Source organism: Anopheles moucheti, chromosome 2, assembly GCF_943734755.1.
Source record: "Anopheles moucheti chromosome 2, idAnoMoucSN_F20_07, whole genome shotgun sequence".
Taxonomy (NCBI): domain Eukaryota; kingdom Metazoa; phylum Arthropoda; class Insecta; order Diptera; family Culicidae; genus Anopheles; species Anopheles moucheti.
Window position 1 is genome coordinate 18,008,978 of NC_069140.1, and position 20,520 is coordinate 18,029,497.

General features: G+C 44.0%; 2 protein-coding genes across 2 annotated transcripts; both read right to left on the reverse strand.

Moving 5' to 3' along the window:
- Window positions 1–222: 222 nt before the first annotated feature.
- LOC128299218 (uncharacterized) lies at window positions 223–1,319 on the reverse strand. The gene is made up of 3 exons (XM_053035109.1): window positions 1,268–1,319; window positions 914–1,010; window positions 223–757 (listed from the first exon to the last, which is right to left on the reverse strand). The coding sequence occupies exons 1-3, from the start codon at window positions 1,317–1,319 to the stop codon at window positions 223–225; spliced, it is 684 nt and encodes a 227-aa protein (XP_052891069.1).
- Window positions 1,320–2,864: 1,545 nt separating this feature from the next.
- LOC128297493 (uncharacterized) lies at window positions 2,865–19,614 on the reverse strand. The gene is made up of 10 exons (XM_053033143.1): window positions 19,447–19,614; window positions 10,492–11,068; window positions 10,123–10,415; window positions 9,886–10,050; window positions 8,907–8,990; window positions 8,543–8,818; window positions 7,472–7,624; window positions 7,282–7,388; window positions 6,150–6,590; window positions 2,865–6,082 (listed from the first exon to the last, which is right to left on the reverse strand). The coding sequence occupies exons 1-10, from the start codon at window positions 19,612–19,614 to the stop codon at window positions 5,983–5,985; spliced, it is 2,364 nt and encodes a 787-aa protein (XP_052889103.1). The 3' UTR covers window positions 2,865–5,982.
- Between the last annotated feature and the right edge of the window lie 906 nt (window positions 19,615–20,520).

Sequence of the window (20,520 nt, forward strand, 5' to 3'; positions counted from 1 at the left end):
CGACGGTGATTTATGTTGCTTTTGCGACAAACCAGCGAGATGGAATAAGTTATAGTTTACGTGTGGAAACGACAACACCATCGCCACTTGTAAGATGATTCACGAATTAAAGCTAGGTGTTAGTAGAGCTGATTTGAATCAAACTTTAAACCAACAATTGCTGTGAATTGAAGAACCATTGTATCCGATTCAAGACTTCAAAACGTCAGCTATCCCACTAAACTACCATTTTGCTCCGGCTAGAGCAGGCGACGAAGCATCACACGCTTTAGAAGGTTGGGAAATTAAGCTAATTTCTTCACCGTTTCCTTCCTCTTCGCCGCTGGGAAAAATTGCATTCCTCTTCGGTGCATCTTCTCGAGGGTACTTCAACAAGAGGATTTCCTCATTATTCATACCTTCGCCATCTCTCGACAAGTTCAACGGTTCACATTCTGTCGGATTAGTGCGCCGTTCTAATGGCTCCTTTTCAACTGCGACCACACAATCGTCTACATCGTCGTACTTTCTGTAGCACGGTTGCTCATCCTCCCTGCCACCAGCCAGCACAATTTCTTTCTGTACTATCATTCGTCCCCGAATCATACCGTGGCGCAAAAGTTCCTCTTCCTCGCGCGAATACTCAACGTACTGTGCGAAGTCCTCCGTTTCACTGCACTCCGTCCACAGCGTCCAGCGATTGGAGGTTTTCCAACGGTAGCAAAGCACACAGGGATAGACGATGAAAAAGACAGCGTTTACGGACAGTTGCTTCACTCTAAAAAGCGATATAAATTATGACGAAAAAGAGAGCAACGAGTTAAGCGTGTATTAATGCTTCGCGAATAATTCGCTTCATCCCTCCTGTGGCGGTATTTGCCTTTAATTATAAAGCGGATTACCCACGGCCATTTGGTGGCCTGGGGATACGTACCTGCACGATTCGTGATACCGAAGGGATGGATGTAAATCGTCATATCTCCACTCACCGATCGAGGGCCAATAAAATGAGAGTGCAGCTTTCAGCACACCTTTTTCCGATCCGAAAGGAATATGTGACGAATGTGAACAAAACGGTCCGTGCATGGGTATGGCGTGTAAATGGGATAAATAAACACAATTATCGCAATCTGTTGGATAACAGCAGATAAGGATGAAAGGATTGCCGGAACAAAGGAATCCCACTAATGATCGAAATTCAAACGATACTGTGAGGTATTTGAAGTGTATGCGTATAGCTTTAATCACGCCATTATCATTTTAGTATGAATCCATTATTGGCACTTACCAAGAAGCAGCATCAGCAGGAAACAATTCCACAGCAACCCCGAAACTGTCATACTCACAATAGTTGTGCTTTTTCGCGAAATGTTTTCGGAACGCAAATAATTATCTGCCTGCAACGGACATCACTTTTTCCTGGAACAGAAAGCCTGTGTTACTATGAATGTTCAGTGCACACGCTGCACTCGACACAATATAATTGAACTCGCAGTTTTTGGGACCGGACCAGAATTTTGTCGAAATCCTCTTGCTTCCCTAAATTTAGGTTGTATGATTTTGTTAAAATTAAGTTGTCCAAGTCTTCTTACTTGCAACATTATAACCTCGGAGGAATTTTGCCATATTTCTGGCTGACGGGTCTGGATGAGAAGTGGTCTGGATGAAATAAAAATAAAATGATTCACTAAAACAAATATTCCAAAGTTTAAGGAAATTCTTACGTACATCAAAATATCCTGATTTTGTTAAATCTGCCTCGAGAATTTAGTAAAAATTTCACAGTCCCTCTGTTTAATTTCCCTGTCAAAAAGCGGTAATTTGCACCTAATTAATTGAAACATTCATTCATCAACTAACCAATGCCGTTTGTAACCATGGAAACCGATGGTAATTAGTAGAATTTGGAATATTGTCAAAACAAAACCAAAATGCATATTCTAATTAACAAATAGTCGAACGGGTTTTAAGTATTGTACAAATAATGCGCTATTATTTCATTTTATTTTAGGGGATGAAAACAATCCCGCAAAGAATTTGCTTCCAAATTGAATTTGGTAAAAACCAGTCATCCTTCATATCCGTTGCAGTTTGAAGTGCACTCCAGGAAGTGTACGCTGCGTGTATACTTTGTGTTTATCTTTGGATTTTATCCGTTAACTCCCTCCTAGTTTCTTACCAGTTTAGGTGAGTTCCTCCGTTGTAATATTCCTCAATTAGTTCAAATTTTTAGTTAACTCAACAATCAACGTTCCTCGATAATTTCCTCCAATATTTTGAATTCTCTTCCCATGTACACGATACTTTATCTCCACACAGCATCCACACGAAAAACAATGGCTACTGAGTCTTTACCGCGTGTCTCCCGCGGTGAGTCAATCGGTGCGAAATTAATTTACCACCCTTCACACTACCCCAACTAGATACCTGATTGACAGCTGGCTGGTGGTCTGATAAAGCTGTGCGCGGGAAAGAGAAATGACGCAGAGAAGCTGTCAATTTGTCAAAGATTAGTGACGATCGCGGAAAGCGAGGTGGAAAAAAGAACGTCCCCATTCATCACTCACAATGACAAGCTTTAAATGCTACCTCAATTTTGCACCAATTAAATTCTGCCACAAGGTGAAATTGGACGTGAATTGACGGAATGATGAGAAACTCTCCCCGAGCATGCGAATGATTAATTGGGAAGAGATCAACGAGCCGAACGATGATGATGACGCGAGTGGACAGCGTAAATTAGTGAAGATTGTCTACTTATCTGATTGCGATGTCTCAGCAGTAACAGTCCTCCTAGTGATTGTAGAGGAATTATTTTTAAATAAAATAAAATAAAATAAGCAAATAAAGCACACCGCATTTATTGCTTTTATCGAACATTTGTTTCATTTATTGCTAATGTTTTATCTCAGTATTATCGCATTGCGTTTGTCCCTTCCCATCCCTTCCCAGGACAGGCGGCCAAACGAAATAGTATCAACAGTTCATTATCGTGCCTGTAACGCTTTACCTCGAACGCTAATCAAATCATCAAACACTAACATCCACACGCACACAAATTGTTTGCTGTAAGTTTTCTCACATGTTTGGCACCATTTTGCTAAGGATTGCTACAACGTGTTTACGACGAACGGTCGCGTGCTTCCAAGTTCCCCCATTTCGGTTTCACCCTGTTTAGAGTTGCATAATTTGACAAATGCCTTTGCCACCAAATACCCTACAAACACAACAAAACCCAAGCGCACCTTCCTAGTGAACCGAACGAAACGAATGCACGCGACCGCGACCGGGTGGCATCGAACTGCCTGTAATTGTCATTAAGCTCTCAGTGGGATCAATGGAGTGGTGTGTCTATGTTTTGTTTTAAAATCGCCATGTTTTAAACCTCCGCGGAATCCGGTGTTTCTGTATAAAGGCTGGAAAAGCGCGAAAGGGTCGTATAAAACCGGGAAACAAGTTGGTTTGGTAACTGTTTGCCTCGCTCTTTCAAACTTCAGTTATCTGCCAGCGAACTTGTGTCAAACATTCCCAAAAGCAGAACTCGTCATACTTTCTCGCTTTGACTGGTTTGATTGTTTGAGTTAGACAGAGCCGGAAAGCATGGCGGTCTTCCTCGTGAGACTCTGTAGAACTTTGGTTGCATTTTACAGTGAAGATTGACCAGTCTTCTAGCATAGTTCAGCATGTGGATAGAAACAGGTAGGCTCTGCTCTAAAATTTGCCGCCACACAACAAGAACAGACCATGAAGGTGCTCTAGAAAAACATGTCGGACACGGAAAAAAACATCTGTCTAAATTCAAATCAGACATGTCAGACATGTAAAACATGTTTTTGCAACATGTCTTTTAAGGTGATTTTATGTTTCTTGCCTCTTTGACAGTTATGTCGACCAACACATTCTAGAACATGCGCAACTTTTCTTCTCTTTTGTCGTATAGGACAGATTTTAGAGCACCACCTTAGTGAACCTTCAGCCTAGTTTAAAAATTGTTTGAATGTTGCTTGATGTTTTCGATGAGTTTGTTTTGTTTTACATGGCTAAATAGCATTAAAAGGTGTTTCTGTGTCCAGCTGGTTGTTGCTTCTCTTCCTTTTTTGTTACCTACAACATTCGCTATCGCTAAGTTTATGTGTCATGGTTTAGTGTTCCACACTTCACAATGGGTTCTTAAAAGAGTTTTCTAATAAAATGAGCTAACGTTTCACACGCGCGGGAAAAATTGTGACTCGGTTCCGTGACTGATGCAACGCGAAACACGCGACACATTCACAGTTTTGGTATTCGCTAGGCTTCACGCGCTTCTCGACACATTCAGTTCTTACGGGGGATGTATATAAATTTTAACATTTAAGGTACACTTCTGCTGTTGGTTTTCACCCTTGCTGGAGTAACTACTGGAGTTTTTGTTTTGTTTTAGGGAGGAGGTTTTGATAAATTGTTGGGTTTTGATCGTTTCCTGCCAGTGGCTACATACACATACAACCTACGTATCGTGTTCGCTACAAGATCTACTTTGATATCGGTGAATCCCAGCATATATTGTTCCTTTGTTCCTACTCCCATTCATTAAACGATACGTTCAATTCCGAATGTTTGTCTGTGTGTTTGTGTGTGTTACCGATGGTGGTGCGTTGTACAGATGCACTACTAATGCACTAACTAGCAAGTGAACAATGCTTCTTAGGACGTTTGTAAATTTGTGTTTTGCTTTGTTTTCAATTATAACCTTTCTTTAGTACATTCCTATAACCACTCGCAATGCAATAAACCTAACCTCAACAGTTTATAAACGTCCCGCTGTATATTACGCTGTACGCTACACACCGACAGTTCTACGTGCTTGGCCACATGTTTTGCTACAAACAGGGCAGGTTTTTTTTGTGTTGATTAACACTACACGTGTGAGGGTGATGCTGAATGTGTCTGTTTTGTTTTGGTTTGTATATATTCATATAGTTTGTGAATGTTGTTCAGAAAATTATAATATCAAATGCACAACGCTAGATTACAACAGTGGTAGTAACAAGTACCATTATCGCTAGTTCTCTACCAGGTTTACTCCCTTCCATAACCAACGCCACAATGGCGTGGCAACACTTGCGTACACACTACTCCCACTTCCCACTATGTTACGAAAACAATTAAATAATAAATCCATCTTCTTCCCATTCTTCCTATTCCTATAGCTCAACTTCACCTAGAATAAGCCTCACTAGTTTACCTTCCCGCCAGCCTTTGCTTTCGGTGGTGGATAATATTGTCACGGTCGCTTCCCAACACGGTTACAGACTAATAAACTATGCTCATATATGTATGCTCGATCGAACAATCTGCTCCGTCTGCCGTCCTTCCCAGTTGGCGGTTAAAAACGAAACATCACATCTAACGTGACCATCACGAACGACTACCTACGGTCCTAACTAACTAACGATACAGCTATAGACTACAGAGCGCCTAGCAAACAATTACACTGCGATACAAACACAACTTAATTGACCTTATTTATTTAGGATTCCGATCCGAACCGGACCCAGTTACGCATGGAAGGATAATTTACAACATGGCAAAATTATGTTCAACTCATATTAAAGCCTCTCTTTTAATAAATATGCAACGGTTTGTACGTTATCTTTTTTAAACTTCTTAGTCGCCTATCTCTGTTTTAACATTCAACATACCTCTGTAAGCGTGTAACATAAATTATAGCAGCGTATATCTAACTTATTCCCATTCCCAACCACTATCACTTGTTACTGGCTAAAAGTTCTTACGATCATGATCATGAATGGTGTACGCCACTTCTCAGTTGCCATTTCATGGCCGGCGTTTGTCTATTTGTGTGTTGTGTGTAATTTTATTCCTATGTGTTTATACGTTTTACTACGAAAGATTGCTCCTTTCATTATCACTAGAACTTGCTGCGGTCATGTTTTACGAACATTCCTCTTCAGTTCTGCCTGTGTTTCGGTGTTGCTGTTACCGCTTCTGCCCGCTCTTGCCTTACCATATGTCGCAATTCTTCTGGTAACTTAACTTAGTGGTCGAATGACACTGAAAGACATCGGATGCACTGCCGCCCTGCGAAATCAGCCAGGCAAGTCTGGTAACGCAAAAAAAAAGAAGTTTCAATTAGTGTTCTTTCCTTATTAGCTGTAGCACCAACTTACATTTCATCGAAATCACTCGAATTGACATCGATCCCACCGTAGTCGGATTCGGCACACAGCTGCTGGGCGGAGATAAGGAAAAAGATTTGCGGTGGCGTCAAGCTCAACCCGAGCAGCCGGTTCATGCCCTTGATCGGTCCGGACAGGGATAGGAGCGTATGGTACGCGATCTGCAACGCACCGGAATGGATCAGCAGCTCCATGCGGCTCGCGTTCGAGAAGACACTGACGGCGCTCGGCACACACTGCATGATCTTCGTCTCGAACGCTTTCGTTATGGAGCGCAGAATCTCTTTGGCGAGGGTCGTACCGAGGGAGGCATAGTGCAGGTACGGTGGAAGCACTGGGTTAAAGTACGGCACCAGGATCACCGACAGGGGTACTACGATCGAGTGGGACAGGGTGTCGTAGAATACTTTCGATATTTGTGGATACGCGTATCTGCAATGGAACGGAAGGAAGATACATTTGTTGTGAACATTGATTACGATTACAAATAATGTCCAGAACAAAGCACATCTAATTCTTCAAGATCACACTAAAGTACTGCTCAAGATGTCAGGGTACTTATCTTGAAGATGCTTCAATGGTAAATTGTTTGATATACCGATAAGAAATATCAGATGTCTTAAAAATTCGTAGAGCTACTACTTTGTTAGAATTATGTTTGCCAAAAGATTAGAAAACAACACCAGCTCTCGAATTTCATCGGAAGACTGAGGATTAGCATTGAGGATCTTCAGCTGCAGATACTGTTTTCTTACCATCCAAATAACTTCAAAAGATCGTTGAGGAAAGCTTAGGAATTCTTAAGTGTACTCCGATTCTTCTTCTTGAGAACTTCAGAGTAAGTTCTTTAGAACTCCCAATTCTGAGGTAGTATTCTACGTTACAAGTAAGTCTGAGCAGCTTCTGGTTATTCCATATCAGATCAAAGCTTCTTGATTGTTTCGCCTCCGTCATCGAGCAGTTCACGAATTCACGAATTGCTTCGTCGTGCTAACAACTCATTGAATGAAATACTCGTTATTAGGATTGATGCTTCATTGTTTAGTTAAATGGGAATTACAGACTTTATACAAACACTTAACAAAAGAGGCTTGTTTTGCTACAGCTACTATCCACTACTTACGCTGTCTGCAAAGAGTCCACGGTAAAATTCACCGCCTTCGTCCGATTGTTGTTGATTTCGTAAATTTTCAGCACATTTTCGAACCAATTGTCCGAGCTGATTTCGATCTGTGAAGCAAAAACACAACCCGTATTTTGTGAGCATTCCGAAACAAGACCTCGCAAACAAAAAAAATGAACACCACACTTACCTCATCCAGCACGGAAGCGATTTCCGTCCGGTTAAACAACGTTGGCCAAACCTTGGCCTGCACCTTCAGCTGGGACAGTCGCACCAGTGCTGCGCCTCGTAGCGATGGAGCTCGCTTCAGATGTTGCTTCATGTTTTCGAACATCTCCTCCGTCTGCAAGGCATAATGACAAGATGGAGCAACAAAACCCACAGGAAACAGTGCGCAACAAAACAAAAAATAGTCCACGAATCTTCACGAATTGGAGGGGGGCGGTGGGTGGCTAACAAGAGTCTGCGGGCAACAGCAAACGGTTTCATTGAGCGGTAAATCAAATCACCAGCAGATATTGCAGAAAATCACAAAATTACACCGGACTGAAATTTATGGCTCATCTGGGATGAACTGGCGTAGTCGTCGTTTCATCGCAAAACAGGCCCGGTTCCCGGTGCTCGTAAATTAACCTTAAACGCATGTTACATAGCGGATGAGTAATGATGTTATCGTTTTGTTGCCATGTGAACATGCATAAATCATGTCGTGAGGGATGGTTTCAGTGTACGGAGGTAGGAGGCTTTTTTTTTGCTGTTGTTGCTTTGCTTATTCCTGTCAAACTTTTGACGTTACATTTACCGGAGACACATGAGAAGGAAAGATGAACTTGGGAATAGAGATGCAGTAAATGTCGCAGGCTTCGTCCGCAGGAAGGACGACCAGTTCGCAAACAGATCGTGAGAGATTTGGAGAGAAATTGCTTGTGTGCCACCGTGAATGTAACAGGCACAAAAATGGGTTATTTTGAGCCTTGATGTACCTCAAAGCAATGGCAACATGACCTCATAGCTAGCAACAACACTACTCAAATCAATTCAAACCAGACCGAAACAGGATTGGTGTAATTTGCCCCTTGGCAACGTTAATTAATTCCCCCTACTTTTCAAGCATTATACCACCCCCAAAAGGAGGACCTTTTCCACGGTCAAACATGGTCAAAGGATAGCGTGCCAGAAGTCAAACGATGTTCTTCTTGCTGTAATCACTCTTACATCCGTCGGCCATTTGGAAGGTTAACCCTGAACTCGGAACACTTACCCGTTGTATAGCGTGCCGAATGACCTCCTCACTGTACTGGGCCACGAACAGGGCGGATGTGACCTCCGGCAGGGCCCAGTTTGTTGCTCGCGTACAAACCAACGGTGACGGACGGCCCGGCGGTAGCGTATTGAGCGCGAACAGCATCAGCAGCGAGTTGTGGATCACGCGGTTCTGGTACTGCAGAAGTAGCTTGCGAAGCTGCCGCAGGTACTCGGGACTTCGAATCACGATCGGACCGGTCCAGTTGCTCGGTACCAGCTCGGACCAGGCAAGCTACATTGGAACAGGTGGAAAACAGTAGAATAAATCGCTAGAGCTTGTATTGTTTGCGGCAAAATATTTTTCCTTCTGTGGCACTTACGAAAGGATGAGCATTCAAAAGGGCAGTCACGTTGTTCAGGACATAGCTGCTGGTAAAATCTTTCTGCACATAATTTCGTCGAATCTGTGTGACGTTGGGGAAAAAGATTCTCGCATTAGGCTGTTACATTTATGGAAGTCATTCTAGTTTTAATCTTTCTTCTTAAGGTTAGGTCTTTTTTGAATATAACAAATACAGGAAGTCCTCGAGATATGCGGTTCCTCTTACACGCAGATTCGGAGATATGCGGTTTTAGGAAATTTGACAGCTGAGCAGGTTTATAGCCCAAAATCTAAGCAGAAAGGTGAAAATTTGTCATATCAATCATTCTATAACTCCTGGTTCGCTGAATAAATTAAGTGCAGAGAAGCAAGTCGACTCTGTGACTTGGAAGTATAAACGAAATTGTACCAGGATACGACTTACACGAAAATTCCAGTTACACGGATTTTTCCGGGTTATAGTAGTCCGCAATAATAGTGTATCTCGGGGACTGCCTGTATATTCATCAGATGTTAGTTTACCATAAAAAGACATTGGTGTGAATTATTATATAAGTGTTAAGCCAAGAACTTCAAGAACCAAGGAGAACAAATGCTAGTTGAGTTCTAGTTCTATTATCTTACCGCCTAATGGATCACACCGTAAACACATGTGTAAGCTGATATCAGCAATATAATTCCATCAAATCGGTTTCATGTGTCACGCACATCACATTAAGTAATACAGGAAAAAACAAAACCACCAAGGTTTAATTGCATTTGTAAAAACACCCACTATTAATTCCGGCGTTCAGAAGTTCCTCCAAAGAACTGTGAACTGTACCCACACTGTTTGTCTTGATGGATAAATACTTATCAGTTATGAAACCTCTTGGACTATTTTGGACCACACCTCGTAAAGATAGAACATTCCGTTCTTAAGAGGTCTAATAAACCTTTCTATCCCGGGTTAGTATGAGTGAATGTTTGTTTATTACCTGATTGAGTTCACGAATAAAGCTAAAAATAAGGTTCCGTTCCGATAGCCGCTGTTCACCGCTCAGCCCTAACGGTAGAAATGTATTGATTAGTTCGTCTAACAGCTCCGGTACCTCCTCCACATCGTAGGGCGGTGCCCTTGGTCCATTCCATCGAACGGGATTCTGGGGGGCGAAAGGGAAGTGACCATTAGTGGCATTGCGGTGTTGATTTATCGAGCACAGTGCCCGGCGTACCTCCAGTATGTTCGGTGGCGTGTTTGGTCCATCGATGATCAGCAGCGACTGGGGTTTGCGGCCGTAGCTGAGATCGTAGTAGATGCCGATCAATGGCAGCGGTCCGATCGCTTGAATCTTCGCTACCAACGGCGATATGCTTTGTGGTCCCACCGATCCGATGTGCAGATAGCCACCGAGCTGTTCCAGTCGCCTTCGAATGCTCGTATCGTTGAGTTCCTGGCGCAGACAACTTCCGTACAGTCGGCCCAACTTGCGGAATATCCCGCTCGTTGTGTTGAGTGACAGCAGCTCTGTAGAATAGGAATTTAAGGACGTTCACGTTAACCATTCCTCCTCGCATATCCAAGACCCTTAAAAAAAGCTTACGCTGCATCTGCGTATCGGCCAGCTCCTGTGCGCTTTTAACCGCCCGCAGGCTGCTCTCCATCGTGGAGCAGCTGTAGTTCTTAAACTCACGGCACGGCTCCACGTCCCAGTTCATGCGGGACGATATGCTGATCGCTGCCGCACGGCAGATCGGATCCGCACACACCGGTGGCGGCGCAGGCGTCGGATGGCAGTCGTCCTCATCGGCCGCAAAGCAGTCGCGCGGCAACTGAGACGGTGCTGCCGAAATAAGAAACAGTATCGGCGAAGCTACGAGCAGCGATGTCACCAGCAGCGTGGCGGCCGTTATCGCCATCTTGTGCACGGCGGATGAACTCCTCAGCCAAATGCACGGCGCACAGCACACCCACCCGACCGGGTTCTTGAGCGATGCTATCCGAGATCCGGCAGGCGCCGGCCCATTAGCGCCCGCGCCCAATCCGGTGCTGCCTGTGACGAGCGATGTGGTACCGGTGGTTGTGGACGGTTGCAGGCTCATGCGGCCACCGCGTCCAAAGCTGGTGGGTGGTTTTGGGCCACCACTACTGCCGGATGGCGGGCCGCCAGCTACATTGGGCTGTGAAAAATACCAACAACGACAAAACCATCGGTCAATAAGGCTTGCCGGGCTGGAGCGTAAGCTGGATGGACGTTTGGGTGCTCTAGGTGACTTCTGCGCATCTAATTGGATTGTGAAATATGCATGCAAGGCTGATAGGGGAAGGTTTAAAAATGTCCATCGTGGCCAAGAATAAGACAAAACGAAGCAAATAAGACTGCCTGTGTGTTGCCTGATATGGGTCAGAAGACAGAAGCAACAGATGTTGACGGACCCTTACGTCAATGCTAACGGCGAAGGTGTTAACGATTTAAAAATAGCAAGGATCCAGCTTTTTTTGTGATCGATACCCAATGAAGAATATGCACAATTAAATACTCTATTTCCATTTAATGGAGCACGTTGTAGTGTTTAGTAGAGGGTTTTGGATTTTATAAATAAAATTATAATAATTAATACCATCATTTATCAAGGTTCCGGAAGATTGAATGCCACTACCAAAAAAAATGTAGGTGACACAGGTGATAAAGAGAAAGTTTTCAACAAAAACAGCTTAACATACACATTCTACACATAACTACCGGTGCTTGTGTATGGAAAGCGGAATGCAAAATGGGACGGCACATTGTTGACAGCATTTTCTTCGAATGCATCGTTGCACCGGGAATAGTGGCGTTTCCAATTCCTGCCATCATCCCGCCGTATCACGGGCAGCTGAATAATTTAATCGCATCTGTTCGATGCGGTGCCACCAGCAATGAAGCTGGTGGCCTTACCTGGCCGGACCCGTGCAGTGCACTTCAGGCACGTGCATACGTACTGCGCACTAGTGCAACGTCGTTTTGCTTTTCAAATATTCAAACCCAGTCAGTTTTCGTCTTCCCGCCTGCTGGCACGTCACTTGTCACAGCAGGTAGAAGTGACACGAACTGACAGGAAATAGTTTATCATTGGCTGGGAAAATGTTCCCCAACTGGCATGGTACGAGGAGGGGGGCAGATCCTTTCGGGAACGGTTTGTCGGTTCGTCATTTCGTTTTGGCACCATTTTTGTGCTATTTCTTATCGGACAACCAGAAGAACGTTGCCTGCGGCCGACCGTCCGTTGACGCCAGAAGCTGCGACTGTTACGGTGCGGATCGATTCTTTTAACCTAATTTTACACATTCATACCAGTAAGTGGCAGTCGAATGGCTGGACGCTGGCCGTTCGTTTCGCATTCGCATACCAGAACCAGGGTGGTTGCCGAGCTGTGTTTTAGGTCAATGCTGTGCGAATGTTGGACGAGCAGCATTTTTAGTGGCATTCATCCCAATTCTTTATGCTTTATGTTGTTTGTCCCTTAATAATATTGCTGATAGCGTTTCGCTGCCAGTGGTCCAAACTGTTTCCAAAGAGTAACAAAAATCACAAATCGAATAAAACCGAAGAAATAAAAAGCAATTTCGATATCATGTTGGAAGAATGAATTGTAAAAAATAATGCAATAAGCAATATCTCATAACACAACATAATTTTCCAGTTCGGGGTTATATTACTTTTCGTCTTGTTTTTTGGTTCTTTAACACAGTTGTTAGGTTTCTGACGGAGAAGAATTGATCGACAGTCGTACCTTTCGTCGTTCTCAAACATAAATTCTCTGAGGACTTGTATTTGAAAGCCCAGTGGCAGTAAAAACAACCTTGAGTTGTAATAAGTATTCACTTTTTTACGCAAAGAAAATGTAAAATAATGTTATGTTCCAGTTACTAATATATAGTTACTATATATACTATAAATAGTTACTATATATAATAAATACATATCGTACTACATCCAGCCAAGCCTTCAATGGGTCTAGTTATCTATGGCTTATGTGAGTTATCAGACCAGGCAAACGTTGGAATAGTTATCGAACAGCTCAAAAATAAGTGAATACAATACGATATTCATAGAATTATTAATTTATACTACCCCACATAAAAAAGGGAGCTTATATCTAGATCGAGTAATAGAGACAGAGATAGCCTTCTACCGCATAGTTGACAAATGTCAAAGGAAATTTCCGAAGTAGAACAACAACCACTGATCTTGAGATCTTGGACGACGTTATCCAAGTCCTCAGCATCTGTTCAATTTAGATGCTGAGGGCAAGGACATTATTGATTTGCGGTGGATGACACCAACGGCGGATGCTTATCAGAGGATTGAGCAGAACACCTCAGAACACTTTGGAACACAGATGATTTACGAAGAATTTCTCAAAATGATGATGACATCGTTACAGGCGTTACCCAAATTCCTGTTCAGACATAATGAGGATCTCTATAAGTTGTACGGAATAAACACTATCGTACAGCGAAAAAGACTCGCATAGTTTTTTTGGGCAGGTCATGTCATTAGAATGACACCGGACAACACAGTCCGTCCGTCGTCAAAACGGAGCTGTAGTGATGTCGTTAAAGCGTTCGCCAGGAAGCAACGGCTATCTCTACTCCTTCGGATATTTTGTCCAGTTTTCACAGCGAAGGTGTACTTGTCCTAATCCATGTTAATCATTTAGTGTACTAATTGTTCTGCTATTCTCCCCCAATAAAGCACACAGCATTCTTGGCAAAACGGAAACGAAACAAATTACGGAACCATTATTGTGTACGCGTAACGATACGACAAATGGAACACCAAGTGTCTATTCGTAACACTTTCTGTCGGAATATTTTCACATAGTCACATACACCTGGAATCACGGTACGTAATGCTGCAACCATCCGTCGATGGAAAAGTTTGTCCATTTTCTGCACACTCACAGACACCGCAGGGCCAGCGGGACCAACGTGTGCAAATGGTGGGAGCCAAGGTTGGGCTAGGGATAATTGCATTTTCCATCACAACGTGGCCTTAACTGTTGTCCGTATTTAGATTGCCTTGCGTTTGATGGTCCAAGCAGGCATCGGTTCGACTGTTTGCGCTGTGCAAGCACGTACCGAATATTGACCAATGATTGGGTAATGAGTGATGAATGATTTACGACAATTGGGCCACGGATTATGATGACCCGAAGCGGGGCACCACTAAACGGGGAACTGACATGGGGTTTGAACTGCATGCAACCCATCGAACGTTTCCAATGACCTCCCGGGGGAGTCAGGGAAGAACAAGCGAAAACCATGTCAAATGAAATGGTTTTGTGATGTTTCGATCCGGATTTGGGGGACGGTTCCAGACGGCATCTGGCAGATTGCTGCTGTTACGCGATGATTGCAGTGAAATTATGTTATTCTGCCAGATGGAATTATCTGGTTAAACATAAGCTCTGCTGGTTGCTTGATGCGATCGTTACGCACAATAAAGCAAGTGGGATGAGAAAGCACGCGTTTTCTGCTTGGCGAACAAAAATCGTATCATGCTCCATTCATAAAGAATACAATAAAACGAGCAAGCGCCGGCTTTCTGCAACATCATCATGGCAATATTATTCATGTTACCGAGCGGTTCGGCTTCACTTTTCAGCGTACTGTTGCAACAGATTCACATTAACCTACTGGCGGTCGTGATAAAGCTCTACTACACACGTGAGGTGTGCATTAGTATGAATATTCACATCACAAAATATATTAATATCGGTACCGTTCTTGCTTGGCAAGCTGAAAACCCCCTAAATGATTCATTCATAATAGGCAAATTTCTTTTACAACACTACTCCCTAGTCAGCCTTTTATCGACTTAAAGCCCGAAAATAAACAATAAACATGCAATCGAACCAGTTGATGATGGTTTCGATCGCTTTACATTCTGCGAGCCACGGTGTTAACGGTGAGCCACACGACTCCTAAAAGAGCTTACTCCATCGCTCCATCAGCTCCCCGTGCGCGCGAACTTCCCGGCGTAAGTAAACACCCGAGCAACACCCCGCAAGCTCAAACTATATGCTAAACTATTCCGATTGTTTGGTAAGCGCAAATAACGACCCACAGCGAGTCGCCCTCGCCGTAATGAAGAAAGTTGAACAATATCATGATGAATAGATTTCTTCCAATCCCCACACACACACACACACACGCCACCCACCCGCCCACACTTGCTCAATAAAGTGAACCAAATCTCGGGACTCGGGGAACAAACAAAGAACACACGCGTGCGGTGGGTGTGGGCAAGCAGCATTGTGTGGCATTGTTTGCAGTGGTGTTTCATTTCTTTTTTGTTCGGATGACAATAAATTATCTGTCCTCGCATTCGATCAATATTTCCACTTGCGAAATTACGGCCCAGAAAGTTAAGACACTTGAGTGAATTTCGAAGGACACGGTGGGACGGTATTTTTTTTTTTTGCTTTTTGAGGAGGACTTTCAGAACTCCCGTCCCATACCTGAGCACAGGGACCGATGGTTTCATCACCGAATGCCACAAGACACAAACGTCCATCAAAAGATATTCGCCCTGTACGTACACACAAACACACATGAAATTCACATAGAAAAAGGTACAGAAAGAGAACCGGAAGTGAGGGCACAAGAGGTTCGGTACAGAGTTCCGGTTGCTGCTGGATGCTGAAGTGGGTAAAGTTTCCCTCGTTCGTTGTCAACAACTTTCCAGGGTGCAGCTGTACAATGTGTAAGGGTCGGATATCCGATAATACAAAATGACTTTGAAATTGCTTGGCGTACGTGTGTGTGTGTGTGTGTGTGTGCATGGGTACACACTGGGTAAGAAGAAGAACAAGGAAAAAAACATTGTTAAACATGATGAGCATTTTCTGGTACATCATTTACATGCTAACGATTTTCGACCAAGTGGCACGGTACGCGTAAGCGTGAAAGAGAGCGAAAGAAACATGGTTGGAATCGCAATTAAAACTTTAACCACCCACAACGGTATATGATGCCCCGGGCGTCAGAACACACATGTAATAGCGCAATGAGAAGGGTTTTCGAGCTAGTTTATTTAGCGCAACAAAACACAAAAAAAAAGTACAACTGACCCACCCATTCCACAGCGTTGCCATCCCGGAACGATTTGTTTGCATCGTAATAATCAAAAGCTTTCCGCCCAACGCAAAGTGATATAAGTGGATAATCTACGAAACAATCTTATTATCCCTATTCAATTACCAATTCAATCAGTGCTTGAATGGGTCCCCCCCCCTCCCCTTACAACCACATACCCATGCAATAAACTGAAACTTTCTCTCGGCACAGCAGCAGCAAAAAAAAAAGCGTCGAGATGGTACTTAGTTTTCCCCCACGACCAGTACCAAATCCTTTTCGATATGGGGTGGCCCTGCTAGCAAAGCACTTTTCGCAACCCTCCCCGGGATGGTTCGTTTCCATTTGGCAAAAGTCCATCGTACGCGGGGCAATGGGGTACACACACTCGTTACTTATTTAATGTTGTGCAATCATAAATTACGTGTGCGTTTGCCTTCCGGTTTCCGGGAACAAAATGGCAGCTAAGATGATGACAAGAAACCTCCACATCCCGTGTTTGTTGTTTTTTTTATGTTTTTGGTTGTTCTGCTTATTGTTCCCTGCATGGTTTGTGTTTTGTGTGGCACCGGCAAATGGGACACACCATATCCATATGCTGGCGGGATCGGGACGCCAAAATATTAAACCAACTTGCATGAACCACCAGGCGTCTCCATCGCACCGTGCGAAAGCTTTAGCATGGTAAGCTTTCACCGTACCATCCGGGAGGGGTTTTGGTGCAATGCTTTGAGCGCAAGTAGATGGAGAAAATATTTTTGGGGATGCTTCCAGAACCGCTTCCACTTACTTTGGGCAAAAATTCAACATTTGCGCTTGAGAAAATATTTATTTCTGCACCAATATGAAGGGGGAAACAAAATGTGAAAGGTTCCCCCCCTTGCAGTTCATGGCTTTGGGGCTACGACTTCTGCTGAACCCATTGCCGATCGATGCCGGAGGTGTAAATTACTTAAAAGCTGGCACACACAAAAGAAACCAAGCTCAATAAATAAAACAGTGATAGTGTGAGGATAAAGAAGTGGACCTCCATACAACCCAGCAAGAACGGTGGACGAGTGCGAAGAACCAAGAACACCACTCTGTCAACCAGCTGTTCGTAACGAGCGCTAGACAACCTCGTCCATTGTTGCAACTACAAAAACAACATGGCTTCCCTTTATCAAGATCGGAAGCACTTCGGTGTAAAGGCGAGGGAAAAATGCCTCTTTAACCTCACAGCAGAGGCTGTGGTATCACAAAAGCAGGCTTATCAAAGCCGGCTCTTATTTACCAGGTGAGTTCCGGACGGTAACGGAACCTCGTAAAGGTGCCAATTAAAACCATAAATAAAACAAAAAGGATCGTTACGCTGCGCCATAATTACCGGCGGGCGAAATATCTATTGGAAAAACTTTTGCCAATGTGGGGCCAAAACCGCTCGGGAAATGTTGGCAACGGTTAATGGGAGACCGATCGTTCGTTAACATTAACTTTCTAAAGCTTATTTATCAAAAAAAAATACAATGAGGAAAAATGTTCAAAAAACAATTAATTATGATGGTACAGTTATGTTTCATATTTTTATGAACGCTTCATAACCGTTTTTAACCCAGTACATCCCAGTAGGGTACGAAATCTTAATCAAAAGTGAATTAAATATCGTAATGCTTCAAGAAACTATTAGGACATTATTTTCTTTGGACCATCATCAGAACTCGAGATTTCTGATGAAACTCAACTTCAACTTTTCATAATTTTTAATTGAAATCTTCAATGAAATTTAATATCTTTCTTAAATCTAAATGTTAAGTTATCGTCTGATACCATCAAAAACAAATAAAAACATACAGCTTAAAAAAAAGAGTAAAAAAGATATTAAAAAAGAGAATAAAAATTTTATACACTGAGATGTTGTTTTGGTAACTATAAAAAAATAACAATTACTTATGAAAGGACAGATATGTTTCATATTTTTGAGGACTTTAGAAAGGTTTTATAAATGCTTTTTAAGCCTTAAACAAACGACGTGTTTTTTGATAAAACAAATTCGTTATATAACTGGTGTTATGTTTCATAAATTTTTAAAAGGCTTATTTAGACTTTGAAAGGGTTTCATTATGGCTTATCAAGCAACGAACAGACGAGGACAAACGTAAATAAATATAAAATAAAAGTTATATTTTATGATGGCTTCATAACGGTTTAATAACGGCTTATGAAGCCTTAAACTGTAAAGTCTCCCTCGCTTTCCCCCAAAGAAACGTTCCAATCATCCAAATGGTCCAAACCCTAGTAATAAATCACCGCGCTCGCTCAATTAGACATTCATTTTCTTCCTTCGTTGGCTACTTTTCTTAAAATTCTTCTCCACTTTTCGCCTCAACAAACATTATAATAGCGTTTCGTAAGTATTATGCGTACCTTCTCGCGCGACTTCTCCCAGTGTGTCCCACTGTGAGTGCGCACACATTGCTTCCCAATCCCGGCACGGTCCATTAAGTTTGCCTGATGGAACCAATTTCGTCCGTTTGGCGAACTAGAAAAAGAAAATGGACCCACACACACACACACACACCGAAGGGGAAGCCGATTCCGGAACGTCTCCCGGAAGAGATAATTGAAGCAACGCGGTACCAGACGACTTCCGGTGGGATTTTATCGTTCCGCTTTATGGGTGAGCGGACACAATTGGATCATCGATAAATTGTAACGTTTGGTTCGCTGTAATTGGGGTCACCGGGAGGAAATGGCTTTAAAAATTAAATATAAAATTAGGTAAATAAACTTGCCAGCAAAATACGGCAAAACCTTGAGCAGCCGCTGGTGCTGTTTAATGTACAGCTAGTGCGCGAGATGTACAACGATATTTACCTGGCTCGCTAGAAACAACAAACCCCACACCCGTAAACAACTCTCCCGGCACGTTACTGCCAGAGTGCGTCAGAATTTCAACACTCTTTTGGGGTCCCAAAATCGTACCGCAACGTCACAGCGGTGGTTGGAAAATAAATCAACTCGATTACATAACTGTCAGCAGGTTTGCCACTTTACGCGCCACAACGATAAGCCAACGCTGGGAAGGAACGGTCTGATCAGTGCAAGGTTGATATAAGCCTCAGCCACGTGTAGATTGTATAGGCGCTAAGGGCACATGTTTTCCCATTTTTCCCCCCTTTCTACCTCCCCCTCCCTCCCTCCTAAACGGCCATCGCTTCACCGTCAAGCTCTAATGTGATGAAGCGGAACGGATTGATTCCGTTTGATTGACACTGACATTAATGAGCGTCGCGTGTGTCACATCACTTTCGGTCCCGAAACGATGTTGCGAACGATGGCCGATGGCTCTAAAACTGTGTGTGCCCGTGTCATGTGGCTTCAATCCTCCGGTGGCTTGTGAGCACTTTATTATGCACCACCGAGCCAGTAGCCCCGTGTGCCGGAGTGTCACACTTACCTTTCGCTCGCTACTGCCACTGCTACAAAGTTCGATCCCTTGCTCCAGGACCTGCACCTCAATGTCGTCCGTACGCAGCGCTTGCAGGGGATGGTTGGCGTGTGGGGGCTGTAGATGGGGCGCTCGTCCAGCAACGGCTCCACGGGCAGTCATTGGTTCGCCGGTCATGTGCACCGATCCACGCCGGAGAGAGAGAGAGAACGAGTATGGAGGGAAAAAGCCACTAACAAACAGAACAAATGCACACACGCGCCGCGCACCAGCGGCCACAAACGGGCACGTTCAACCACGCGCGCAAACAAACTGCTTCCTTGCTCGGACGGACGGACACACCACACTGACACGGCCGATGTCCCACCCGTTGCGTTGTACAGCTGCGTGCCCACGGCCGCCTTTGTAACCACGGCTCGATGCACATTCACACACTGCCACTACGCGGCTGTAGTGGATCGGCGAGCCGTAACAACCGTACAACCATCGCTGCTGGCCGCGCTACTGCTACTGCACACCGACACGGCGACTGGCATCGGACATCGCGAACCAACACGACACGTTGTTGCTGCTACCGACGAGCGCAGCCGATCTGACGTCACGGACGCAGAGGTCGTCCAAGGCGCACGGGACGAATGCGACGTTCCAGCGAAGCACGTGGGTCGTAAACAAAAGCACATGGCACAAATGTAGCGCAAAGGCGAAACCGAACAGCAGGCAAGCACACTCACACACTCACTCCGTACGCCACTCACCACAGCCAGCGCCGCCACTCATCCCAGTCACTCACATCGCGTACATAAGCGAGCGCATGGTGGTTTCGTTCTTTCGAGCACGCCGAAAGCTTTCCCGTTTTTCTAACACATTCCTCACTGGCGGGACTGGCGAGACTTTTACGACCAAAACATTCGCACAACGGGAAAATGCGCTACGTGCGTGTGTGCGACAGCACTTTAATATTTGGTGCCCTGCTCGCCCCACTAAAAATCACTTCCATTTGTTTTGCGCTACACGCGCGATAAGCGTAGTAGGCCGCGTTCGTGTTCAAGAACGTACGGCGGGTTCTATTTTGGGGATGCCAAA

Coding starts and splice junctions, on each gene's coding strand:
- LOC128297493 (XM_053033143.1), bottom strand. CDS start 19,614: ATGACCGGCGAACCAATGACTGCCCGTGGAGCCGTTGCTGGACGAGCG. Junction 11,069..19,446: donor GTGGCAGTAGCGAGCGAAAG/GTAAGTGTGACA, acceptor TATTTTTCACAG/CCCAATGTAGCTGGCGGCCC. Junction 10,051..10,122: donor CGCCACCGAACATACTGGAG/GTACGCCGGGCA, acceptor TTCGCCCCCCAG/AATCCCGTTCGATGGAATGG.
- LOC128299218 (XM_053035109.1), bottom strand. CDS start 1,319: ATGACAGTTTCGGGGTTGCTGTGGAATTGTTTCCTGCTGATGCTGCTT. Junction 1,011..1,267: donor CCTGCTGATGCTGCTTCTTG/GTAAGTGCCAAT, acceptor GATCGGAAAAAG/GTGTGCTGAAAGCTGCACTC. Junction 758..913: donor CGGTATCACGAATCGTGCAG/GTACGTATCCCC, acceptor ATCGCTTTTTAG/AGTGAAGCAACTGTCCGTAA.